This window comes from Plutella xylostella, chromosome 30 (assembly GCF_932276165.1).
Source record: "Plutella xylostella chromosome 30, ilPluXylo3.1, whole genome shotgun sequence".
Classification (NCBI taxonomy): Eukaryota; Metazoa; Arthropoda; class Insecta; order Lepidoptera; family Plutellidae; genus Plutella; species Plutella xylostella.
Genome location: NC_064010.1, coordinates 3,167,975 through 3,182,899, shown reverse-complemented (window position 1 = coordinate 3,182,899; position 14,925 = coordinate 3,167,975). Strand labels below are relative to the sequence as shown.

At 37.7% G+C, this 14,925-nt stretch overlaps 1 protein-coding gene across 5 annotated transcripts in view; it reads left to right on the top strand.

Moving 5' to 3' along the window:
- Positions 1-14,925, top strand: part of LOC105381501 (synaptotagmin-7) — a 487,160-nt gene that overhangs the window by 217,549 nt on the left and 254,686 nt on the right. The window contains exons 2-3 of one of the 5 annotated variants that reach the window (XM_048631910.1): positions 9,445-9,663; positions 9,754-9,877. The exons of 3 other annotated variants lie outside the window; for them this stretch is intronic. In XM_048631910.1, the coding sequence (XP_048487867.1) occupies position 9,663; positions 9,754-9,877 (125 nt within the window). In that variant the 5' untranslated portion in view covers positions 9,445-9,662. Of the gene's footprint in view, positions 1-9,444; positions 9,878-14,925 lie in introns of all 5 variants that reach the window. One more of the 5 variants, XM_048631912.1, reaches the window with a different exon arrangement.

Genomic DNA, 14,925 nt, shown 5'->3' with positions numbered 1-14,925 from the left:
TTTCTAATCGACGGACCGTGAAATTGAATGTGTATTCGCAGATAGAGTCCTCTATTGATCCTCCATCTACTCTCATATTGTATGTCTTTATTTAATTAAATACCTTCTCTTACCTGTTTGAGAGTTTATTTAGGTTTAAAGTGGTCCCACTTGGCAAAACTAATCTAACTGGCTAATCCTTTCACCACGATGATCAACGCTGGTCGAGCCAGAGTATCTAATATAACCTTATAAGGTCCAGCTGAAAACCGGCGCTGTCGGCTTATTGTCTACAAAACATGCTGAGCTGGCGCCCTTTTGACGAACGGGACAGAAATCCGTTGTGTTATTTTTTTTTACAAATTTCTGTATTTTTTGTTGTTGTTTGTGTGTGTCAAATATATGATTGTGTTTCTTTTTATCTTGAACTACAAACTCCGTGAAAGCCTACCAGCCCTAGCTTAAACCGTACAATTTGATAGACAGCCACTCTCTAATACTCACAGTAGAATTTGAGCAGCCTTACCCACAAGCACACGGGCATGTTTTAATGTCAAGGTAAAGCTGGAGAGTGCTCTTCACACGGAGTTTGAGTTGCACTAACGACGTCTCAGCTATTTGAGTATGTGGGTATAGCGAGTCAATATTATTGTGGATGGGATGGGTTAATTAATGAAGACTTAAGTATAATAAGTAGGTACTTTTAAACTATAACCCCCTTATTCATAGAGAAGTTACAGAACTGTTTAACTAATAAACTGTTTTGTCCCTCTCCGACAAAGTACAATTTGTTTTTTGACAGAGAGGGACAAAACAGTTTATTAGTTAAAACGTATTGTAACTTTTCTATGAATAAGGGGGTAAGTCTGTTAGGATTCAAAATCAAAAATATTTATTTAAACACCATAGAATTTAGAAAAGTTAGTAGGTACAAACAAATAATTTTAGGAAATTAAATAAAAGGGTGAGAGGTTATAAATTATCGAAATTCGGTGGCTTCCACACTAGGCTCAGCCTGTGTCGTGGATGCCAGTGTACTTGGTTACAAATCATTTACAGATTATTTTGCACCTTTTTAGGGTTCCGTAGCCAAAATGGCAAAAACGGAACCCTTATAGTTTCGTCATGTCCGTCTGTCCGTCTGTCCGTCTGTCCGTCTGTCACAGCCGATTTACTCGGAAACTATAAGTACTACAGTGATGAAATTTGATGGGAATATGTGTTGTATGAACCGCTACAAAAATATGACACTAAATAGTAAAAAAAAGAATTGGGGGTGGGGCCCCCCATACATGTAACTGAGGGATGAAATTTTTTTTTTCGATGTACATACCCGTGTGGGGTATCAATGGAAAGGTCTTTTAAAATGATATAAAGTTTTCTAAAAAACATTTTTCTTAAAGTGAACGGTTTTTGAGATATCAGCTCTCAAAGTCGTAAAAAGTATGTCCCCCCCCCTCTATTTTTATAACTACGGGGTATAAAATTCTAAAAAAAATAGAGGTGATGCATGCTAATTAACTCTTTCAACGATTTTTGGTTTGATCAAAGTATCTCTTATAGTTTTTGAGATAGGTTGATTTAACTGTAATGTTTATTATATTTGCTGCTACGGAACCCTTTGTGCGCGAGCCCGACTCGCACTTGGCCGGTTTTTTTATTTTGGTTTATATCAAATATTAAATTAATTTATAATCTACCGCTATCTTGTTAAAAGTACAACTATAGCTTAATCTGTAATCAAAACAGCTATAATGTTGCCAGCATCGTTTTCCAATTTCCCTTTGTTTATTACGAGTAATGTAGCAAAAACCGTTATCTCTCTTTGATTGACTTTATCAGTGAGCGTCATCACTACAGTTTAAATTCATAGTGGTGATACTCTTTGACTGTACGACTTATTTAACTCGATTTATCTGATGGATTCGCTTATTGGGGTTGAAGGCAATTTAGGGTTTTGAGATAAGATAATTATGTACTGTCAGAAAAAAATGTGCTAGACTGAGGTCGTCTATTCTATTCTATTGATAGTAACCGAATCACAATATAAAAGTGGACATGGGCAGGACACTTGGTTAGGAGGGATGACGGCAGGTGGACTGGGGCAGTCACAGAGTGGTGGTCAAGTATTGGCAAACGAGGAATAGGCAGACAGCCGGCTCGATGGTCTGATGACATTGTTAAGGTGGCCGGTAGACACTGGACTACACTCGCACAGGACCGGAAGAGATGGCGTGACAGGAAAGAGGCTTATACCCAGCAGTGGGCAGATACGGGCTGAAAATGATGATGATGATGATGATGATGATGATAGGATTAAGATATAGATAATTATCTTAATTTAGAGCACGATAGTACAGTTATATTTAAATGGATAGCATGGGCATAAATCAGTCCAAGAATACTTGCATATTTAAATATTTACGTTCGGACTACGAAACTCTCTCCTCTAAAGTACGTAAATAGCCCTTATCCAAAAAGTTTCTATTGATTCGGAAAATATTTTATTGCTAACCATTATCCTTTTTCTCTTTATTCAAGTGGAAGGAAAACCAATTAACTGTTTATGTAGTTGTTTTGTTTCTTTTAGAATCGCAAGGAGGTTTAGCTGAAGATTAGGTTTGATGATGTAGTAAAAGCTATTTGGAAAACGTTTTTCTGGTCATCAATTTTAAATTGCCAGCTGAATTGTTTTCTTTTAAGAGTAACGTTGGTGTAGTTGTTAGTGATCCTGACTGCCATGCCGAAGGTCCAAAGTTCGATTGTGTAGGCAAATATTTGTTAAAAGACTGATAATTGCACATAAGTCTTGAGTGTTAAATTTTTTTGTTGTGATATCTCTAACCCGCCAAAGGTTGTCTAGTAGAGATTGCTATGATCAATAACGCTGCCTTTTTGGACTATTTTTTTAAGTTCTTTTTTTATTTTTTGGTGGAAACAATGAATATTGTACTGTACATACGTCTAGTCAGACTTAGACTAATGTTACTGGCCAATCGTGTCAACACGGTGACAAAGTGTAGTCTTGCTCTATAGTGTTTGCCACCGACACGATAAAAATAAGATGTAAACACAGGTTGACTGGAGTTCGCTATGTTTTATTATTTATTTATTTATTTTACACTTTTATTGTATACAAAAAAAAACATATTTACAAAAATGGACTTAAAAAGTAGGGTATACTAAGGCGGTCTTATTGCTAAGAAGCAATTTCTTCCAACCAACCTTTATCTATATTTACTGTTCGCTTATTCGTGATTTCTACGGGAAAACTCATTTTAAGTTACTAACTAATACACAATGGCTCTCACATAATGAAAATAACACTAAACGAAGTATGCCGTATAAGCTTAAGAATTATACCTTTATTTCGAGTGGCGCTACGTTGAAAATACAATAGCTCCGCAGTTTCCGAAGCTTTTCTCTAAGAAATACAATACGAAGAAAACTTAAGCTGTAGAAACAACAACTACTGTTACTGTGAATGTGACAATTATTTCAGGATTTTATAGACTAGCGTAGACGCTTCAAGAATTAAACTCTTGCTATTTTATTTAAAATACTGGCTATATTTTCGTGTGTTTAATATGAAAAGTCCGTTTTGACAGTCACACAAATCAACATTGAAATTAAATTAGGTATAGTTAAATAATACCTACCAACCTACATCAAATAATATAATCATTCTCTGGCAACTTAAGATCGAGCAATGTAATATTGTGCATTATTATATAATTACAACTTTTTACTTCTAGTAAGCAGGTAGGTACATATTTTTTGTCGTCCAGCGCTTCAGACGGCGTCCCACGCCGCGCTTTTCTGTTCGTAGTCTCCACTCGTCACCAAGTTATTGCATCTACGAATCATTCATAAACAACAATCATCATCAGCCTACTCAGCCTATATCAGTCCACTGCTGGACGTAGGCCTCTCACAAAGCACGCCACTGGATGCGATCTTTGGCTTGCCGCATCCAATCATCATCAATTAACAACAATACAAAGTCTTATTTGCAACGATTAGCGACTGTAACAATGCACAATGTAATTAAACTGAAATCCCCGTTTGACCCTGCTATCGTCAAATGCTACCAACACTCCGGACCAACTGCAAATTCTAATCTAAAGTTTCGCTACGTTGGTATTTGGGTGTTTCTATTCGGTGCAACATTCATTGCACAGTGGTTTGAACTGGCGCAGTCGTGGGGATTTTAAGGTTTTCCAATCACTGCACGAGAGTCGAGGCGGCGTCGCGGTGGTGGCGGCAAATGGCGCGCCCTTTGTTTTAATACAGGGTGTTGCAAAAAGGGTATACTAAGCCGAAAAGGGGTGACTCAGGGGGTCATTCTGAACAACTTTTGTTCTACTAGATTTGGAAATTCGCAAAAAAAAATTGTTCTCCATAGAAACTTTATTGGTCACGTGACTTTTTGCTATGCGTTGCTATTGGTGTTGCGTTTTCAAGTAAGTGGACTTAGCACTTAAATTTGCAATATATAAATTTGAACATATGTTCAACAGTAGACAATAACGGGCTGATTATGATGTATTTATTTATTTAAACCACCAACAAAGAAACAGCTTCGATAGATTATGCAGCAAACTAATGTAAAGTGGTAATAAATAAACCGGACTTTCAATTTTTTTTTATTATTTTTATTTATAAAAAACAGGCATATACATACATACAATTAAATACTTAGTCTAAAGCTCTTTAGTCCCAAAGCTATTCGCTTGAGTGGTCATTCGCATCGCGACGATAGTATTGGGTTAATTCTGAAATATACGAAACAGGCGGGAGGGTATGACAAATGCAGGCGTGGAGTAATTTAGCTTTTCATTAATAAAGAATAGTATGTAACAAAGCCAAAAAGAAAAAACGCATTTCTTTCAACTTATTGACAACTAGCTGTCCCCGCGCGCTTCGCTTCGCCTTAAAAAGTTTTCCCGTGGGAATTCCGGGATAAAAAGTAGCCTATGTTCTTTCCCAGGGTCTAGACCATATGTATACCAAATTTCATTCAAATCCGTTCAGTAGTTTTGGCGTGAAAGAGTAACAGACAGACAGACAGACAGACAGACAGACAGTTTTTGAAAGAGACTCTTTTACTTTAAGATCTAAATGTACTTGAAGGTTTAAAGAAGTCTCTTTCAAAAACCATTAAATTGCGAGTCACCTCTTACTATAAGGCTTTTACATCTGTTCAGTCCACTGCAACAATATGCAAACTCGCTATTAGGCTTCGATTCACAGCCTCCGCCCAAACTTGGTAATTACCGGATGTGGTCTCCGCCCTGTCCGTCCGGCTGGCAGTTACGTCCATCAATACAGCCTTAATTATGTGAATTCTGAAGGCTTTCGCTTGATGGAGATGATGACCACGGTTCTATCTAGTTGCATTAAGTTTACTGATTGCGTGACAGTTCTAAGAAACTTTGTCAACCAGCCTAGAGTACCCATAATAATAAATCCACGGTAAGGTTTGTCTCCGTGGTGAAATGATAAGCTAAGCGAGCGTCTGGAGGGTTACTCTACAGGATGTTGCAAAAAGGGTATACTAAACCGAAACCAGCGCGCGAATTTTGAAATTCTGGTTTCAGTTTCGGCCTTAGATATAACATGCTGCACATGCTGGTTTCGGCTAAGTATACCCCTTTTGAAACATCCTGTATAATGACGAAAAACGAACAAACGAGAGCTGTCGTGCAATTGGCACGTTTAAAACACCAAGATGGAGTCTTGACTGGTCATAATTATATACCCCCGAGTGACTACTCTTAGTGTGACAAATGTAAAAAAGTTGTTTAGAATGCCCCCCTAAGTCACTCTCCTTCGGCTTACTGTACCTATGAGGTACAGGTGATTCGTGACTCTAGGAAGCTCCTTTCACGCTACCCAGAATTATGTCATCCTTATTTTTCCTCCGCCGGTAAAAATATCGATTCCCGTATTCGCACGAAGCTACAACATACTGTCCTTGCGAGACAGTCAGCCATCAGTTTTATGGCTCGTAAAATGTACGCAAAGTACGGGCTTGAACGGGCTACGAGAATTGCTAATCTATTTTATACTCTCATTTGGCGGTGGGGTGGAAACTTGTCAGTGCTCCAGGTATATATATATATATATTATATATATTATAATATATGCACTCACGACTGTAGTCAGAGGTGGCTCAAAACCGAGTCACCCACTTTTCGCAGCTCATTATTTGTACTCACGTGATAGGTTGCGAACCATATCGCCGTTTTGGAATAAGGGTTTATAAATAAAATGTTTTATATTTCCACCAAGCTATTGTATGTACCTATTGCTTAATTTATTTCAAACGTCCTAAATAATTATGTAGTAATTGAACATTCATTTATCGCACTATTATTATGCAGGGTGTTGCAAAAAGGCTATACTAAGCCGAAACCTACATGTGCAGCATGGTAAATCTTAGCCCGAAACTGAGATCAGAATATCAAAATTCGCAAAAAAAATATCATTTTAATAGAAACTTTGTTGGTCAGGTGACTTTTTACATTGGAGAGAGTTTTTTTTTCGCGAATTTAGAAATTCTGATTTCAGTTTCGGGCTTAGATATACCATGCTGCACATGTAGGTTTCGGCTTAATGCAACACCCTGTAATAGTATTCAAAACAAAATTTCAATACTGGTGTGCATTTTCCATCACAAAATAATCAAATCAACCCAGTTCAACACTGACGAAGGCTGGCTTTATGCTGAAAATCACGAAATGTAAAATTTTAAGTCCATAATTATTATTTTAAGCGAAAAACTTTATAACATTAAAGTAAAGGACAAGGCAGAAATAATTAGAGAGAAAATTAATTTCGCATCAAGTTTCTGATTGCTAATGACTTCAAGGCCGGCTGATCGTTGGCTCAGCAATTTTAACTCCAAGTACACCAAATTATACAGAACTAAAGTCCGTTTTTTAATCTCAGATACTAGACAGATTTTGAACGGTTCATCAACAGTCGATTGTCCCGCGATTAAGTGGCGTACCGTTCTATTGGCGGGACAACCGACTGGTTGATGCACCGTTCAGAATCAGACAGTTTAGTATCTGAGATTAAAAAACAGACTTTAGCTTTATAAATAATTTCTCATGATATTGTATTGTTTTTTTATTTATATAAGTTTGAATGTTAACTTTTATTTTATTTACAATAAAGTTATACTACCTACTATATATACCTACTACTACTTAGTTACTAACGCGAAAGACCACAAAATACCAACTAAAACGTACCTTACTTAAGTAATTCAAAACATACTCAAGAGACATCATTGCTATTCAAAAAGGGTACAGTGTACCCTATTAGCCAACAGAACCCACTATTAACCCCTGAAAAACTATTAGCTTTAACTTCCTGAAAGCTACATTACAGAAAAGTAAATATTCTAAAGGTAAAATTGAGTTGAAAATTAGTAAAAGGAAAAGGGTTAGAGTGGTGTAGCCTTAGATTAACAATATACCAACATGATGGTTTGTCAGATACAAAAACAAAGCATTTGTTTTAACTGTGAAACTGTTTTAAGTTCAACCTAATAACAGCCATTGTACAGTGCCACAAACTTATCTGTATCTTATCTGAGCTCACGTAAATGTGTAATATTTTTTCACTCTATAGGATTTTAAATTTGTCCGTAGTGGTAATTCGCCCTTGCGATTTTATTTAACCCATCTAATCTATATCAATATATTATAATTCATTAGTAAGTTATGAGATATGGATAAATTTAGGTCGCTCTCACCGGAACAGATAAGTTTGTCGCACTGTACCAATGAATAAAGTCACTAAACTTCTAAACGAACTTATAAAAAAATAAAAATAAGAGCTCTGTGGTAGAATAGTGGGGTGTTATTTGTATTTGACAAGACGTTTCTTTTGCACTCCATCTAGCACGTATTGAAATTTATCTTTGGGTATAGCTATTATTGTAAGGCCAATCTACCTTAAGTGTTATGGATACGCAATTAAAGATAATTTTATTTTGTTGTTGTTACAACGTTGTTTCTAAATACATTCACAAAACGATAACAGTGTTATGTCATGTTCCCTTTTATAAAGACCATTTTTTTTTACGTGTGCTAGTACTATACAAATGAAAATTATATATATATATATTATATATTATATTATAAATGTGTCTTAATTATAACAGCCAACCTTTATTAAGATGAGTATAAAATAAAATAAACCTAACTAACGTTATAAACCCCAGGCATTCAACACAAAAAGTAGCATAACATTCGAACAGCTAAGCCGATTTTGATAAAATATAGCTAGGAACACTCGGAGTAACATTATCCGAAAAAACCAAACAAAAATAGGTTCCACGTATTATGACAGATACACATATATATGCATTCAACTTATAACATCCCTCTTTTTCTGGTGGGAATTAAAATATATTCATGAAATATAATAAAATATATAAATTCGTAAATTTTTTGATTCCCGGAATGTTAAAACTTGTGGCGAACAAGATTACGAAATTATTCTGCCCCCCTGCTCTTGAAAGGCAATGTATTGCGTCTGTCTTGCGTTCTCAACATTATAAAAATCATAACTTCTCATCAAAATCGATTTTACAAAAAGTAAAAATACAAAAATCTTCATCAAGATAGTGCCTTTTTTAGAACCTAGCACTAAGAACCCAGTACAGTAACCAGAAAGTAGAATTTATTGTATATTTTGGCCGAATTTTCTTGATTAATTCTAAATTGTAGCCATTATATTTTCATTTCTAGGTACTCAAAATAGGCATTACCTAGCTGATTATAAAGTATTTTTACTTTTTGGGATAACGCCTCAGATGATAAGTTACGTTTATTTTAATGTTGGGAACGCAATACAGACGCAATACATTGCCTTTCAACAGAAGGGGTACAGAACACATCAACTGAAATTATTGTATGACAGCTTCATAATGTAGCTACCTACAATACAATAACATGCATTTCGCTTTATGTTACAATGCGCCAATTTGTACTCACGCCATTAAGTTCTCGTAAGTACTCTCAATGAGTACTTGGTACTCACATTACCGTGCTCCACCTAATTTCCATGTCGACAAGGGAGTTAGTATACTGGAGGTAGCATTAAAACAGTTTTAATGTTATCGTGAAAGTTTCGGACAGTACGCAACTACGCACTTGAGAATTATTATCGTTTTCATTACTTTGTTTTCAGTATAAGGACATGGTTAGTTTTTTGCGTCCTGTTAATAGATTATAGGCCAGTTCCATGCTGCCATTGTCTTAACATAATTTTATCCCACAGATAATTTTAGTCAGGATATTGTGAAATCGTAAGGCTGTTTTTACCCAGTGTTTTTTTTATAAAAGCTTTGGTTTGATGATTTATGTTTTTGTTTATATATTATTTTTATTTTATAATTACTTTCATATTCACTAAAATGTTATTAAAACGAAGTGTTATTTGCAGAAACCCCCAAAAAGAACTGTTACGCGTTCCATTTACGAACTAAAACCGGAAACATCGAGAAAACAAAATCTGTGATAAAAAGAAGAGAGAAACCATAGACATTGACGTGTCTTAAGTGCAATAAAGTCGTTAAGTTTTCGTTGTAAAGCGTTCCATATTCAAAGTTATTGAATCGAGTTCGATTCAAAAATCACGTTCGATGTTAGTCTCCACAAAACAGTAAGTGGCCAGCATTTTAGCTGTAGTGTTCTTTGAGTGTTATTCTAGTTGTAATTGAGGTTAAATTTTTGTGTGGTTTGTGACTGATAGTGTCATCACCTGAGTCGTCCAAGATGACGAAGAACTTTTTGACGGTTACCAACATTGTGAATGAAGGCATCAAGGGGAGCAAGATCTCGCAGCTCGGCCTGTCCAAGTATCTGTCGCAATCACTGTAAGTACTACATTATAATAGTTAATATATGGAAGTAGAAAAAAGACGGAAGAATCTCGCTAACTAAAAAGTGAGGCACCCAAAGTAAGTCAGTTTCATTGTTACGACAGCCAGTCCGCAACCTCGCACCAATCACGTCACACCCACGCACCCACAAACGCTGCCGATGCCGCCATTGCTGTGCCTTATTTTTTTAGTTAGCGAGATTCCTTCCGACTTTTTTTCTACTTCCATGGGTTAATATTAAGTAATACAGGGTGACTTTTTAGTCATTAACGAAATTTTTTCCATGAGTTAGGTATGTACAATAGAGTCGATTTCAATGAAAAAATTAGTAGGTAAATTTTTCATGATTTATTTTTTTTGTATCCCGAAATATTGGTAAAATATGGTCACTGAGTCACTGAGCAATAAAAGTTAAAAGCGATAGGTTTCTCACGATACAAACAAAGCCGAAATTAGACCTTATTGCCGCCATAAACCAATAAACTCTCGTTTAGCGCGAGAAAGGGGCGGAGCTTCATTTTGCAAAGGATGCCGCCGCTAATGGGTAATGCGTCATCGATCTGACGTCAGTCGCCTGCGCACCGCCGCGTCACACGTGTCTCTGTTTACTCAAAAACCTTTTTTCTTTCGACGCGCGCGCACCCCGGGCCGACTTGTGTTGTGTTTGTGTGTGTGTGCTAAATGTATTCTAACCAAGAGTAGGAGTAGGTATGTTGAAGAGTCCCAAAATCTCGCAGACCTCAGAAATAAGATAATTGTCGCTTTCGAGGAAGTGAAAAATTACATTGTGGTGTTAAATAAATTAAAATACAATGAGTTGAAAGTGTTGTGACGTGCCATACTTTGTGTAGATGTGTAGAAGGGACTCCACTTCGAACAATTTGATACTTCATCAATTGTTCATCACTTACAGTGATTGAGGAAGTGTGTGCTAATTACGGTGTTGCGGTAAGGTCTCCTTGGATTTGGATTTTTTATTGCAATTTGACGGTTCTAACCCCTTGAAAGTATGGGGAAAATCATTGAGCAACTTATGAATTTATTTGAAACTAGCTGTTCCCGCGAGCTTGGCTTCGCCTTAAATAGTTTTTGTGTGGGAATTCCGCGATAAAAAGTAGCCTATGTTCTTTTTCAAGGACGAGACCATCTGTATACCAAATTTCATTCAAATCCGTTCAGTAGTTTTGGGCGTGAAAGAGTAACAGACAGACACAATTACTTTCGCTTAGTTAAGATTCGCGGGCAAGTGGGCGTGGCCAGACGCGCTACTCGCGCACGGTGACCATGAGTCTTGGTTTTCTGGAGAAAACTTTGAGTGCCAATATCTTATAATTTTAGTACTGAAAGGTACTGAAAGAAAATACACGTAAGTTATATTTTTAACCAAGGAATGTTATATTACAATTTCGTTACTGACTAAAAAGTCACCCTGTATAGTTTCCGTTTTAGTTAGTAATTTTCTATGTCTTCAAAATATTAGAATTAACAGAACCTGGCAAATTCCGCAAGATAATGATAAAATAACTCTTTTTCCGTCGTAGGTTAAAAACATCGAAACGGTTACTCGCATTTGGGTGATTCTCAAATGACGCGATTTAGGTATGTCCAAGCCATAAAATACATGAAATTGATAGTTTTATACCAGGATGTATTTTTTTTTGAATAATGTATCTTGTGACCGTTTTTATACATTAGTAATAAAATGCATAAATTTATAAAGAAAGCGACAATGATTTTTTTAAACTCAATATCCTAAGTTCTTTGGCGCGTCCTTCACTTGATTTTATTTTTAGGTAAAAAAAACTCAATTTTAAACGTAAAATAAGCTTATGATTTATATGTTATGATTATAACAGATACTTATGGTAACTGTAAATTAGGTTTCTATTCACTCTTAGGTTTAGTTTTCAAAAATATAACGCATTCAATTTTGTCCGAGAAAAAAAACTAACTTCTTTGGCGTAACGATACCGTCTTCCTACTCTGCGTTTAAACGATCACCGGATATAATCACCATGCGTCCCTCACCGTTCAGTCCCCCACTATCTTTGATCAGGAGCAGAGGAGCGTAAGTTTACGGAGTATGACGAAAAATTTTTTTTTTTGCGCCATAAAGTGTTTTGGTCAGGTGAGTGCCTAATTTCTTCGATTGTTACTTTCATGCTATTATTTGTTTTGGTTGCATACATATTTTTGTCCACGTATATCTATTCAAACAGTATGCACGTGTCAATAAGAGGTTCCAATTGTACATCAGCTTTCTGTTAAAATAAATTTTAAGTGATGATTTCTAATTTCGTTGGCAATAATTTCTTTGGATTTCTTTGGCATACTGCGCCAACGAAATTAGTTTTGATACAAATAAATTAGTATTGAGTATGAAACACCATTAATTACGCTAACTTTATGCATTCAATGTATATTATGGTTAATTCTCTCATCATCATCATCTGCCAATAATCATCCACTGGACATAGGCCTCTCCCAAGGAGCGCCACAACACTCGGTTCTCGGCCTTCCTCATCCATCCACTACCGGCTACCCGCCTAAGGTCGGCTGTTCGTGGTCTCCACTTGAGAACTCGTCTACCCCAACGGTTATCGGTTCTTCGGCAGCTATGACCAGCCCACTGCCATTTCTGGTTGCATATTTTGACAGCTATGTTGGTAACCTTAGTCCTCTGACGGATAACCTCATTTCTGATACGATCCATCAGATAAACCCCAAGCATAACTAGAGATTTATGCTTGGGGTTTCTATGGAGAGCCATAGCACGCTGAGCTACTTTAAATCGGTGGACCAGTCCTACCGTCAGTGTCCACGTCTCAGCACCATACGTCATCACTAGCAGGACGCACTGTTTTAAGACTTTTGTCTTCAGGCTCTGAGGAATGGACGAGGAGAATATGTGACGAAGTTTCCCGATGCAGCCCAACCCAGTCGGATGCGCCTTGCAGCCTCCTTGTCCAAGTTGCTTCTGCCCAGCCGAATAGTCTGTCCGAGGTAGACATATTCATGCACAACTTCGATTGTTGCCTCACCAACGACGACCGGCTCCGGTTTCATGTGAGCATTGTACATGACTTTCGTCTTGTCCAAGTTCATACCGAGGCCTACACGTCGGGAAGCAGCATTTGGGCCACTTAGCATCCAGCTAACTTCCTGCAGAGATTCTGCCATAATAACGATGTCGTCCGCGAAGCGGAGGTGACATGTACTCGCCATTTATACATATGCCATGTCCTTTCCAGTCCAACGTCTTAAAGATATCTTCCAATGCATTGGTGAACAGTTTCGGAGATATCACATCCCCCTGTCTCACTCCACGTTGCAGTTGGATAGTGGTCTTGTGGTCAGTCTAAGTAGCGGCATTGTACAGATACCTCAACACCACGATATAGCGCCAGTCGATTTGGCATCTCTACAAGGATTCCAAAACTGCTTAGGTCTCGATGTAGTCGAAGGCTTTTTCATAGTCCACAAAGGCTAGATACAGAGGCTGATTATACTCTTCGGTCTTCTGTATAATCTACCTTGCTGTGTGGATGTGGTCTATTGTACTAAAGCCTTTTTGAAACCCAGCCTGCTCCGGGTGCTGAAACTCGTCTAACTTTTGGGCAAGACCATTCGTGATAACCCTTGAGAACAGCTTGTATACATGGCTTAAAAGCGAGATCGGTCTATAGTTCTTCAGAAGGGTTTGGTCACCCTTCTGAAGAACTGTAGTTCTCTCTAGAAGCTGGTGTTGCCAGCTCCAATTTGGTGCAGTGTGGGACGAAGGGTCGACTTCACCAGACGTCTCCTCTCCAGCTTGACGTTGATATTCAGAGTTCCTCGGAGAAGTCGGTGATCACTCCCAGTTTTAAACCTATTGTTCACTGGGACATCTTTGAATATGTGACGCTTGTCAGTCATAATAAAGTCTTTTTAGTTTTTCGTCCTACCATCGGGGCTTGCCCATGTCCACTTCCTCTGGGGCCGATTCTCAAAGAAAGAATTCATCAGATAGAAAGCCCCTCCGTTTCGAGGAAGTCTACAAGCATTTGCCCTCTCTGGTTTCTGCTACCAAAGCCATGATGTCCTACCCTCGATTCGTCGCATTCTTGTACTCCCACTTTGGCGTTGAAGTCACCCATCACAACGGTGTTTGGGTCCTAGCAGTACACGTGATAGCCCTAGAGATATCCTCGTATACTGCTTCGAATTCTGTGTCAGAGTGTGCCGAGGTTGGTGCATATACCTGTACGACCTTCAGACCTTCAAGGAATACCTCTCGGTTAGTTTAAGTACTAGGTACGCTTCCCGATTTGACACACTGCTGATCTCCACTACGTTGTTGACAAGGGTCTTGTTGCAGAGGAATCCTACGCCACCTTGGGACAGTTGGTCGCCCTCCTGATGGTAGAAAATGTGGCCGGACTCCAGCGTCCTCTTTACACTTTTTTATACCGGTGACGGTGCTGCCAATCAGCCTATGGGATTTAGTGTACCTGTTTTTGGATGGTTATACCGCCATCATCCGGTCGCCAGAGCCTCGTCTGTTATTTAGCAGAGTGCACCACGGGCAGGTGAGGTTGGCAATTGATTCATTCGGATGTTTAGAACCCTTGCACCCTTACGTGATCAGGTAATTATGTTAAAAACAAATAAAGATATGCGTGATTTTTAGTTTTGTTGTGTATTATTTGCAATCTACGTATAAAACTAATTTCTTTAAAATAATTTCTAATTTCTTTGTTCTTAAAACTAACTTCTTTGGGACCTTTTATAATTTCTTTGGTGTGTTTTCTAATTTCATTGGTGCCAATCTAATTTCATTGGCCCAAAATTGTTTAAAATCGCTGTAACTTTGAATCGGCTCGATAGATTTCAGGGCCAATAAGAGATAACTAAAGAGGTCGAAAGCCTCTACAATATGTGGGGTATAATAATCAAACAACATTAAAAAAAAAATGCGCCAAAGAAATTATGCTTTTTGAGCGGTTTTTGGAGAATCACCCATTTCCATCAAACTGGATGTTTCTGATGCTTTTCTTGACTCA